We start from the raw sequence: 12857 nt of genomic DNA on the forward strand, positions 1-12857 counted from the left end.
CAAAAACAAAAATACTTTGGTTTTCCCGACAGATGAGTTTTGGAAACGCTGCTAAACATCTCCAGACTCTAACTCCAGAAAATGCACGTCAAGGTCTGGCTGACTTATCCATTTTGGAATCTCTAGTTCTTAGTGGAATGTTGAGAACTAAACAAGTTCCCCAGAAATGATTGTTGAAATAAATAAATAACATAGTTTTCCAAGGCAGATCAGGGCCAACCATACAAGTGCCAAAAGCTTTCAAAATTCCATCATACTAGTATAATATATATTACTCCCTTCCTGTCTTTTTAAGGAATTATATACTGAACATAGTTTTAAGTTGTCCACGATGGCTCAGATGAGTTTCTTTAACTGTAGTTCTTATGATGTACTGAAAAGCCACCATCCATGCAGATGACCTAGGGTCGGGACTTAGGAGAACTCCGTTCCTTAAAAGCCTTGGACATCTCTTTGTGAAAAGAGATTTCTAAGAGAATTCATTAGTTCAACATCTATTGCAGACCTTTGGTGTGCTGGATCTGTATCAGAGGGACTATAGAGAGGAATGATTCCAAGGTCATGCATGTGACCTTGGAAATCGGCCTGGTGAAGGAGATAGACACATAAACACTTAACAGCAGCAAGATGAGAGCTGCACATTACTAAGGCTGAGGCCAAGCTTGGGAGAGCTCACTGACCTCCACTTTGTCTGCACACAGCGGACTTGGCTTTCAGAGTCCTAGGATGTCCCACACGGAAATTGACCTCCCTCCCTACCTCCAACCTGGCAGAGATACGGGCACTGCTCTGGGCTCCCTTTGCAGACGCTGCTCACACACTACAAGCCTCTCCTGCCATGACACTGCTGTCTCTTAGTTCTGTCTGTGTTCCTTGGGTCTGCCTGCTTTATCCTTGGTGCAGTTCCTAAGAACTCCCGAGTTGTCTCTGTTAACCCCTCATCGCTTCCCATTTCTTCCCATTTCTCCTTTTTGCTTCTCTTCCTTTCTTTTTAAAGTTCATCACCATCCCACTAAGTAATAATGATGGTAGTACTGATAATGACAGTAAGAATCACATTATCAATTGTTTACTAATTGTCCGGTGTCCTAATTCATGCACTTTTACCCCATCTTATAAATGAGCACCTACGGCAGTGTGAAGTAAATAACTTGCCTAAAGCCACACAACTCTTTTCCCTCACTAAATTACAGAATATTGGGTATTGTCTTTGCATCTCTACAACTTTCGTGGTGGGTATATGTGTGCATGAAGAAAAGGGAGAGAGAGAAAAACACTAAGTCCTTTACCAGTAAAGAAGTATTTATCTGTGTGCTCTAAGTTTTCAGGGCACTTCCAAATCTTGAGCTGTTCTGGATAGAACTGGAAGGTTCTAGAAGGCTGAATTTCAGGTAGCCAAGGCTTTCCCTTGGTGATGCTCATTTCATTCTGCAGCTCTCTGCCCAGTTGGGAGAGGTGGGTTTCCTCAACCACTGGGTCATTGCTAACTTCTCAGACCTAGGGTACTGTGGCCTGCGTCTGAGCCCAGGGAGAGAGAGCTCTTAGGCCAGAGTTGGCACCAGTTTCTCAGGGATGATTTCATTTATTTTAGCGGGGGTGGGGGGGAGAGGCTATTTTGGGAGATAAGAGGGATGTTTGTTTAGATTTTTGAGGGAAACACTGTCTTTCAACTTCTAGTATTCAACACTTTTCAGAGTGTTACTACATTACTTTGTCAAAAGTATTTATAATTCTGAAGATATTAAATATATTCATACTTAAGTATTAGTGCTAAACTGCTCTAAGAAAATATAAGCAGGCTCTTTTGTTGTTAAATAATTCTCACGTTTGCTGCTAGTAGTTAGTTTAGATAATTCCCATCTTTTGCGTTTCTCGGTCCTATGTCCTTTTACCTACCCCCGTGACCAGCTTAAAGCTGAGCTGTGCCGCGTCAGCATTAAGTTTAGAGATGGCATCGAATATAAAATGAGGAACATATTTGGCCTGTGTGAAAGCTGACTCTTCCTAATTCAGGGATAAAATCACGATACGTGCTTTCCCAGTGCGCACATCAGACCGGGATCAGCAGCGCTCACCTCTTGCCCCCTCGGCACCATGAGAATAACGTTCAGATTTCCCGGGGATTAATCCGGCCGCAGTTCCGTTGTAGTTTATGGTGTTAAAAAGGATCAACGGCTCAAAACTGGCATGACATCTGTTCCACTGTCATCCTCATCGGTAAATGCTTACCAAGGGTCTGCTAAGAGTAGTGCATTATACTGATGTTCCTACATCCCTTGTTGCATAAAATAAAGCTGAGACGGCACTAGTTAAATTAGATGAAACATCCTGTGAATTTTGAGAACATCTCTGATCCTTTCTTCTCCGGCAACATGCATTAGGTATTGGACTTTCATTTTATTTCATTATGTTTCTGGTCATTAGCCCTCTCTGAATTCTTGCCTCTCAAGGGCAGGAATCCTCTCCGTTTTCATAATATATTTAAGCCTGCACATCACCTAGGATGTTCTTCACTGACCATTCAAGAAGGAGCGTGAATTACCAATTTAGAATAAAATCAAACTTGTGCTTCTTTAGTAATTTGTACTTATTCTACTTTCACTTTCTTCTTTTTTTAATCTTTCCCTTACCATCTGTTTTCTCTCACTTCTCTGGGGCTACCTCTGGGAACCCTCCGGGAAACTGATTCCACCCAGGGCTCCTGAAAAGTAATGTCCTGCACCTGGCATAGCAAAGTATACATAAAAATATTACCTTGCATTTTTAAGTGCTTTTCCAAGCATTTCATTATCTACCTAGATTTCCAGAACAATCCAAAAAAAGAGAGGGAGCTGCTATTGTTATTCTTAGGATACTGACAAGGAAATTGCACAGATTTGGTTCAGGTGACATGGTGAACCAGCAGCACAGCTGTCACGATCCCACTCCCGGGTAACCTGGTATAGAAGATCCCGCAGGGACGCCGGCTGACAACTTCCTGCATGTCCCCTTAGTATTCTAAGTCTTGGAAATGGAAGGAAAAACCAGAACTCCCAAGTCCTGGAATGTCTTCCATTGGCCTTGATCACTGGGGAGCAAGTCTAGAAATAACGTAATTCTGCATAGGTTTACCATGGTTTGGGTCGGTGACTAATCAGGATCTGCTGTTTTCTTCTCTTGCCTTCCCAGAAATCGTGTCAGCCATGCACAAACTGTGAGAGAACACACAGGTGACAAGAGAATGGAGTTTTCAGGTATAGGATAAAGGCACCAGACTTAAATCTCTAGCTAAAGAACAATTATTCTACAGGCTTTTAAAAACTGTTCCCTATAAGAAACATTTTTGAAATTTATTTTTATTCATTAAAGGCACGATAGAGAAAGAGGAAATAGGAGAGCTAAGCTTTGTTCATCTTTCCACTTTATAAACAATTGAAATCAGCACCCTCAGGCGCAGACATCATTGGGAATAATCCACAGACTTCATAGGGCTTCTCAGAATGTTGAGGGTTTTAGACCTGCAAGGTTATCCTAACGGGGTAAGTTTTAAAAGCAAAGTTTGTAAGTAAAGTGAATCCAGATGAAAACAAAACAAATGGTCTTTCTGTGCTCAGCATCCCTTGGGCATACATTCAGGTCGATAATAGAACCAAGGAGAGCGGCTCGAAGAGGTGCAACCCAGCCTCGATACGGAGGCAGGCATGTGTGTGATGTCTGAGACTAGAGCTGGCATTCTCCATGCCGGGTGGTGCCCTTGCCGCCATGCCTCCTTGTCCCCGCACCTCATTGCCAAAATCCTGCACAAGTAAATCACCTTGCACAGGACTTAACAAAGGTTCACGTTTCTGAGAGACACCTGTGTGCAGTTATTATTTGTGGAATATTTGAGAGTTTTCCAGTAAAGAAAGCAGATGCCAAAATTCCTGTTTCTTGGGGTTAATAGCATATTGTTGATGGCCATGCCACCAAATGAGTGTGAGGTGAGGAATAAATTATCTTCTGTGATGCCAGCAATTACTGATAAGAAGAAGACTTGACTTTCCCAGATTACCCTCATGTGAAATGTGACATCTCTGTATGTATTACTTTCAACATGCACCAGGAAATGTGAGATAGTGTTAACAGAAGCCCGAGGATACCAAAGCTTCAAGATTAGAAATCTTTTAGGCTGTCTTTCTTCTCCTCCCTGCGCCCCCCTTCCCCCCAGTGGGTTGCTGTATTAACACTCATTATAGCAAAGCAGAGCAGATGGGCAAGCAGACTGATTAGTTATTTATATATATATTTTTTCTTTTTGACGCTTAGATGTTGGCTCTTCCTTTAATAAAAGAAAGGAGTTTTTAGATGTTGCCTTTTCTTGATTTCCCTTTTTAATCAGAGGGAAAAAGGGGGCATTTTGCTTCTGATCTATTAATAATGTGGCTGTATCCTTTTCTTAACTGCTGACTTCATAGCTCTCTGCATACCCATTTCAATCAGAATTTGATTTCTCTCCAGTCCTCTAAGCTGCATGTGGTATATGCCTGTTCTTTCTGGCCTAGGATTTCTTTATGGAGCTTATCACTTTGAATTCTTTTTTTTTTTTGGTAAGTGTCTTTCCTGACAAGGAAATTGTCTATAGTGTTTTTGGCTTTTTCATCCAAAATGAGAAAGACCAGAACTGATTGGTGGTAAGTGAAATTATCCATACTATTATGTCAATAGAAATGTTTTCCCATGTTTTTTCTCTTTTAAAAAAAGGTCAGATATCTCTTTGTTTTTTCTCAAAACAGAATTTGTGTATTTCTTTCCTTCCCAATTTTGTAAAAATAGGTTTTCTGATAAAACTGTGCTTCCAGTTTGAAAAAAGTAGGTAAAGAGAAAGGTCATCAGCAATCCCACTTCTGGATATATATTCAGAGGGAACAAAATCACTATCTCCAAGAGATGTCTGCACTCCCGTGTTCACTGAAGCGTTGTTCGTAATAGTCAAGGTATAGAAACAACCCAAGTGTCCACCCGTGGATGAATGGATCAAGAAAATGTCACACACACACACACACACTCTCTCTCACTGGAATGTCAGCCTTAAAAAAAGAAAGAGATCCTGCCATTTCCAACAACACCGATGAACTAGAGAGCATTATGCTAAATGAAGTAAGAGAAAGGCAAATACTGCATGGTATCACTTATCTGTGTAATCTAAAAATAAAATAAATCAAACTCAGAAACAGTATAATGCCGGTTGCCAAGGACGGGGGTCGGGGGGTGGGAGAAATAAGGAGAGGTTGGTAGAAGGATACAAACTTCTGGTTCTAAGATGAATACAGTCCGAGAATCTAACATGTAACATGGTGATTGTAGTTGATTGGCATGTATTTTAGAACTGCAAGTTGCTAAGAGAGTAGAAGTTAAGAGTTCTTGCTGAAGGAAGGAAGGAGAGAAAGAGAAAAAGAGAAGTAGGAGAGTTGCTGGATGTGTTAATTAAGCTGACGGTGGGATCCCGTTCACAGTGTATGCGTGTATCAGATCATCGTTACGGAGCTTACACACTCACAGCTTATGGCAGCTTTGTCAATTGTGCCTCAGTAAAGGCTGAAAACAATAAAATACAAATAAAGAGAAATCACTGGCACAAGGGGACAAAAGGGAAAATCTATAATAATCCATAATCTTTTCTTATAAAAAGACAAATGTTTCACGTGTATGTAAGAGGTAGTCATAGCAAGGTAATGGGCTTAGTTGTGCATAGAAAAGAACTTTCTAGTGTTCCAATGTGGAGTGTTCTCGAACAGTAATTCCCCTAGTGATACTTAAAGCATTACCTAAAGAGCCTTGAGGCATGGTGCAAGGAATAATAAACATGCCTGCGTGGTTACAAATGTTTTGGTCCTTTTTAAATTTTTGAATAGGATTTGCAAATTTTCTAAGTGTATTTTAACAAAAGCAGGAAAATATTCTATGAAGATGGCCCTAGGGGCACCTGGGTGGCTCAGTCGGTTAAGCAACTGCCTTCGGCTCAGGTCATGATCCTGGAGTCTCAGGAACAGGTCCCGCATTGGTATCCCTGCTCAGTGGGGAGCCTGCTTCTCCCTCTCCCTCTGCTTGTGTGTGTGCGTGCGCATGTTCTCTGTCTCTCGCAAATGAAAAAAACCCGAAATCTTAAAAAAAAAAAAAAAAAAAAAGGATGGTCTAAAGTCAGTTAGCTCATAGCATTGTGGATAGACATTGTAACTTCTGATTTCATGGTACGGGATAATATACCCATACAACTGTTTGGGAAGGTTTCTGCACAAAGCCATGGGCAGTTAATTGGATCCCATGTTTTTAGAGACGCCTGACGAACCTGTCATGTAGTTTATTTTGTTCTTAGAAACTGTCCTCAGTGGGACTTGGTATTATTGGAAGATTCTATCAAACATCAAAGAGATACTTGAGCTTAATTCTCACACTGCAGTCTGACTTCAGAAATAGCGTGTTGTTACTAACAATACGGGAAAACGAGACTCAGCTCCGTCCAGCTCTGTGGTCTCGGCGTGTTCATGGCACCGTCAGACTCACCTCTCTAAGTGCTGTGGTTTCAGGAAGGGGCATGCACAGAGGGTTTAGGGCTTGGCAGAGAAAAGCTGAGCAAAGCCAACGAGAAAATAGAAGCTTTAAAAAAAAAAATGCTAGGGTTTCGGGAGAGATAATATAAACAAGAGGGAAGCATTTAGGGCAGATTACTGTGGTCATTAGGGGGTCATTTCTGAGGGTCTGCTTGGTTTGAGGTCTCAGTGGGATCTAAGTGGGAGGATGTTCAGGAGAAATGAAACTGTGACATCGTATCAGGCTATGAAAGGGGCCGTGCAGGGGTGTTTTCGTGATGATTCGTCAGCTGTGCTCAGGCCCCAAGCGTGATCTCTCTCGACATTCCCTCCCTCAAGGCTGAATCTGGTGCCCCTGGGATGAACTCACTTCTTTTCCTGGACTTGACCTGTGGTGGCTGTACCACCACTGTGGCCGCTTCTTTTCAAATCTTCGTGTTCTGTGGGGATAGGGAGCAAAACTGAATCTTGTGTATAACCCAAGCTTGCCAGACACCTAGTAGTTTTTAGTAGGTATTTGTTGATTAAATGAATGAATGATTGGACGATTGCTTAAGCGCAGGATTTAGGTGACACAGTAAAGTGCTTTCCCTACTGATCTGTGGTTAACTTTATGAATTAGAGATCTTCTGCCTCTTAGATGACTTCATAATTAGAACCTTCAAAATGGGCAAAATATTGGGGCACCTGGGTGGCTCATTTGATGAAGCATCTGACTTTTGATTTCGGCCCAGGTCATGATCACGGGGCTGTGAGATCGAGCCCCGTGTCCAGCTCCACGCGGGGCAATGGAGCTTGCTTAAGATTCTCTGTCTTCGTCTCCCCTCTGTGGTGCGCAACCTCCCCACCCCCTCCCAAAGGCAAAATATTAAAATATATTTCTGATGACGTAAAACTTGAAAACACCACTCATTAAATCACTGCTGTAAAATACAGAGGGTATGTGTTTCGAAAACAGAATTGCGACCTAGTTAGGATTCAGAGAGAACTCATACCGACCATGCGTGCCTTTTAAAAAATATAATTAAATGGAAGCTTCCTGAGTCATCACTTGAATTGGATGTAAATCATGTCTAATCTGCTTATTAACATGCCCCTCACCTCCGTGCCTGAATAGCAGGGAAGTCCTTCCAAAAGGTATTCTTACACGTTTTATGTTTGTTAGCCTGCTGCGGTCTGATTCTCGTGTGATTTCACCTTTTCAAATTCAAGTAAGACTTTTTGATACAAACACAACTCTTAAAGCACAGAAGAAACACCACATAATGCTTTTCAGGAGGTAGCAAAGGATAATTCACGTCTTAGATCCTTACACGAACTTCTTGGGTAGCCTATGAGGTGGTAAACAGAAATTTGGAATGAGGACAAGGAAAGCGAGGGGGACGCCCAGAGAGGACAGTTGTCAGGTCCCCTTGGGTCACCCCTGTCCTTCAGGGACTCTGTTAGTGTTTCCCATTCTCCTTCCGGTTCTTACTTTGTTTTGAAGAGGTGGCAACGGAAGGTTTCCCTCCTCTCTTCAGCTTGTTCTCCTGTGGACTCGTGAGCTTGTTTGCCCACAGTCCTTTCTGGAAACTGAGGAATTTGTGCTGGGCCTACACCTGTTCCCTTAGGTGGTGATGCTGGAGGGGCTCTGAGGGAGGTCAGCCCCCGAGAAAGGGCTGGCTGGGGGAGCATGGTGGTGGCGGCCACAAGCCCCAGCAGCTTCTTGGTTGGAGAGGAATTTTCCCCTTCTTCTGCCTTCGGAACTGAATTCCCTCTCTCATTCTTCTTGTCTCATATGTCAGTGATGTTTCTTCAAAATCTGTGTTAGGTCGACAGAATGGATTTCTGCACTGCTAGTTTAATATCTCTCCAAGTGTGCCCAGCTTCTCCCCGGAGAGACGTCCTTATCTTGAAGTTGGATAAGGCCCTTCACAAAGCATCAGCCACGCAAGCAGGAAGCCACCCCCTTCCCTGACCCGCTCCTACCTCTTCCCACCCAGCAAGGGTGAGTCTGGACTCGGGGGCGCACACTCCCACGCCCACCCTTCTACATTCTAGTGTCTTCACTTAGGCACTTCCCTAGGTCTAGATGATGCTACTGTCCTTTGAGCCTTACTGGACTGCTAAGTCTCTACAAAATACTACTTCCTCTTTTAGCTCCTGTCTTTGCCCAGTCATAATTTCTTCTCTCTCTCTCTCTTTTTTTTTGTTTAAATTCTGCATTGCCATATTCCTGTGAAACCTCTATCATGGCCCTTCTTCACAACATTGTGCAGATCTTTAAAAAATGTCTCCCGCATGCACATTGCCCCCATCAGGCCCCTGAGCTGTACAGACTGGTATGAATAGACCATCAGATCAAAATATTCTAGCTTTAAACACATCACTGCTAAATGTGGGGTGTGTGTGTGTGTGTGTGTGTATGTGTGCACACACTCCAGCTAGATTTACAAATATGAAAACGTGTTAACAAGAGGTTACCCAATCACGTAGAAAAACTATAAACATCAACTGTCTGGGGAATTAAAAAAAATCTTCCTTTTTTGTAAAATTTGATCAACTAACCCTAATCCTATCCTCCCAGTCATGAGCCAATGCTAGGAGATAGTATGAAAAAGTACAGAAAGACAGGACTGGTGTTATACTCACAGAGTCGATACTGCAATTTGCGTTTGCTTGGCTTCATTGAAGATCATTACCTTTGTATCTAAGTTTGTTTTTGAGATTGATTTGGAATTACCTTTCAGTATCCAATGAATTTGAAAAATTCCCCGAGCTGAGATTTTATGGCTTAAGTGATTAGATTTCTCTGTCCATGGGTGCCCTAGGATACCAGTGCCCCAGGCAGGAGGCCTGCAGCTGTGTTTCAGTTTCTAGAGCCCTGTTCCTGAGGCTGAGCAAACCATCAGTTGTTCATAAAGGGGAGAGGGCTGTAGGGGACGCAGGCGCCCATCCGTGTCGGGTGCGTGGCCTGATGCTTCTTTCGCTGTGCTTGGGTGTAAAGCGGTGGGGGCCCGAGCTACAGTGGGATGGATGGAGATGAAGGAATGGGTGGATATTCAGGCAGACGTCTGTGCGACTGGCCTAAGTTGTCTGCAAGATTGGAATGGCTGGAAAAGAACGAAAGAATAAAATCATACAGAGCAAACCCTGAGAATCTGAGCAGTGACCTTGGGTGGAGTGGGGAAAGTATATCTACTTACATATACTAGAAGACTATCTCCTTTGTGTTTATCCATAAATTCTTTCAGTCTTTGTTAGTGGTTCAGTAGACAGACAGAGCCTCCAGTAAGAGGTGGGCAATTGCCTTTTCTTTTTCGATCTTCCCACATCTTCTCAATCCTTAAAGCATTCAGCTAGCTGCTCGGAGCATGGACACGAGTAAGTGTGAATCCCTGCCTCCATCACCTTCCTTCATCCTCCAAAACACTGTCACGGAGGGACACGGAGTTCCTTCCAGAACTACCAGAAATATATAAATTAGCCCATATTTCAGCCTGTCGAGGAAGGCTGCTTCATCCTGGAAAAAAAATTGAGGCTCTGAAAAGAGCCGGCTTGCAAGGAAGGAGGGGGAAGATGGAGAATTTTTCCCACCAGTTTCCTGAGCTGGGTGGAGCTCATGAATGTACTTTTCCTTACTCTGAAGGTTTTTGAGATTCCAGAACATTAGCAAACATACATGCACTTTATGTGTGATAAGGAGTAGCGCCCCAATATTTATTTCAATAAACAAATACATATGTTTTTGTTATCTCCTCAAGGAGTTCAGCCATGTGTTGTGCAGGGGCCATGCCTTCTGGTCTTGCTTTCTGAGTGACTTTCAGGCAAAAGGGGGCCGTGTTGCCTTTCCTCCTCAGCACCAGTTACCCCCTCCCCATGCGCCGAGGTCAGGCAGGACTCCTTGTGCATTGCCGATCACACAGCGGGGGACACTGAGACACAGGCTTTTGCTACCCTCGTTCTGATCCAGCTTTCTGCTCTTGCAGGTGCACACATCCTGACCGACTCAGCAGGAAGGTGGATTTTCTTTGTGTTTAAAGAAAAAAAAATGTCCCCGTGTCTGTAGAGATGATTTGCAGTTCAGCCCGGCTGAAGCTGACCGAATGAGACTATGGGCTGTGCCTCTGCCAAGCATGTTGCCACTGTTCAAAATGAAGAGGAAGCCCAGAAAGGGAAGAACTACCAGAACGGAGATGTGTTTGGCGGTGAGTGCCGTTGAACTTGACCCTTGACCTCCTGACCCCGGCCTTCACTTTTTCCAGAGTCCGAGCAAATACTTATAGTGTTTGGGGGTGGGGGGTGGTGCTGGTAAAGGGCTGATGAGATTTGGCTAGAAATCAGGGCAGATCTTTTACGTGGGGCAGTTTCTGTAGTAATTTATACATAGAGGATTCTGAGGAGTGTTATGGAGGTTTTATACAGAAACTAACACTGAAGTCAAGCTTTAAGTAACTGGATGGGTACAGAGGACAGCAGCAACAGGGGGTCCTGGTAGAGGAGCGCTGTACGACCGAAAACACAGTCGTCCAAAAGTGCAGTGAGTAAGGATTTGTACACGAGAGTTAGGTGTTTCTTAGGGCTCCTAGTTACTCTTTATGGGGCTTTTTGTGTGCATTTTTTTCAGATTAAAAAATACAAATACAGTGAATTTAGTAATTGTCTTTTAACTGTTTTGTGATGAATCAAAGTAACTTTAGAATATCTCGTGCATCGCTTCTTGGCCTTTTGGCTAAGATCAAGTGTAGAATATCTCATGCAAAGGTCACAACCTGCCAACCCATGGCCACGTCTGGTTTGCAAATATATTTTCTTTGGCTCCCAAAGAATTATAAAATAAAAAGCAAGGCAGCGTATAAAACTCAGGATGCTTCATGTAAAACCCCCAAATTTCTTCAGGAAACCTGGTGACACCGAGTCTGTCTTCCCTGAGGCCACAGTCAGTGGGTTGAGATAACAATGGTCCCCCCGGTCCAGGAACTGCTGAGCCCGCCCTGAAGAGCACACCAAGCCCCGTTCACTCCTGAACATCAATGGCCTGGCCACTTTCAGGCTTCTCAGTGTGCCTGGCGATGAGTTTGTTCCTTAGAAGATCTGCAATTGCTCTGGAGCCACATGGCTGTGGGTTAGTACAAAATTCCAGTTAGGAAGGCAGACATAGGAGTTTGGCTGAGTTACTTTGACATAACCCACGACTGGACCCATGCACGGTACTCCTGTGTTCAGACACTGGCAAGTCACTCTACGGCATTTTGGTCCCTCCTGATGGTTGTGCCGGTCCCCGGTGAAGAATTGGGGTACCGTGGGAAGGTAGGTGCTCTGCTAAAAGTAGGCTAGTGTATATGGGAGGAGGACTTTGTGTTGTGTCGTTTCAAGGAAATGTATGTGTTGCCTGGAACAAATTTGCTTCTGGTGGCGACTGCCTAGAAAATTCAGAACAGTGGGGAAAAGTAGCGTGGGAGCATTTAACTAAAACTTGACTCAGATCACTGAGACCAGTTCCTGGGAAAACAGTTAATTGGACGAGCATCATTCCATCACTCTCAAACACTTAACTATTAAGAGAACATAATCTAGTATCAAGCATTTGTTCAAATTAGCTTCTATGTGATATTCTGTGTCATTATCATTTTTGTAACAAGAGCTACCATTAATGGAGCTGCCTCCATATGTCGAACATGCTGAAGCATTTATACACTCATTTTCATGGTGCATTTTTCACAACAATCCTGTGAAAGATGTGTCATCCCAGTTTTACATATTTGGAAGCTGAAGCACAGAGAGACTAACCGGTCCCAAGTTGCCCAGCTACGAAACCACAGACTCAGGTCGCTCTGACTCCAGGGTTCATGTTGCTTCTCTCAGTGTCGATGCCCGGCACCCTGCTGCCTCCCATCGGTCACTCATTCTTCAGTGCAAAAGAGTATTGACTGGCCTGTATAGGATAGGCCGAGACCTTTTGCTTAATGCCATGGGGGAGGGGGTGCAGAAGTAAATGATATGTAAACCTCCCTTTCTAGGATTTCATGAGAGGATGAGGAAATGTTATGAGGCAAAATAAGCCATGTACCAGGAGAGGAAAAGACATACATCGTGGTAAGAGTCAAGGGGATGGAGAGATTGCCTTAAAAGGCGGGATCAGAGTAGATTTCTAGAGGTGACCTCTAAACCTGGCCTTAAAGGACCAGAAGAATCTAAACTTGTTAGATGAAGGGTGCAGGAAGGAACTGGGTGACGAAAGGCTAGAGGTGATGTGAGACTTACTTGAGAATTATAAATAATCCAGTTGGAATGGAATGTAAAATTTAAGTGGGAGAGAATTGGCTAGAAAAC

General features: G+C 43.5%; 1 protein-coding gene across 2 annotated transcripts in view; it reads left to right on the top strand.

Annotated features, from left to right (window-relative positions):
- Nucleotides 1-12857, top strand: part of LOC309849910 (uncharacterized protein C1orf21) — a 224161-nt gene that overhangs the window by 69877 nt on the left and 141427 nt on the right. Inside the window, exon 2 of one of the 2 annotated variants that reach the window (XM_082702982.1) lies at nt 10514-10733. In XM_082702982.1, coding sequence (XP_082559108.1) covers nt 10514-10528 — 15 coding nt within the window. In that variant the 3' untranslated portion in view covers nt 10529-10733. Of the gene's footprint in view, nt 1-10513; nt 10734-12857 lie in introns of those variants that run through there. The other variant, XM_082702983.1, reaches the window with a different exon arrangement.

Source organism: Mustela nivalis (genome assembly GCF_964662115.1).
Source record: "Mustela nivalis genome assembly, chromosome: 16".
Taxonomy (NCBI): Eukaryota; Metazoa; Chordata; class Mammalia; order Carnivora; family Mustelidae; genus Mustela; species Mustela nivalis.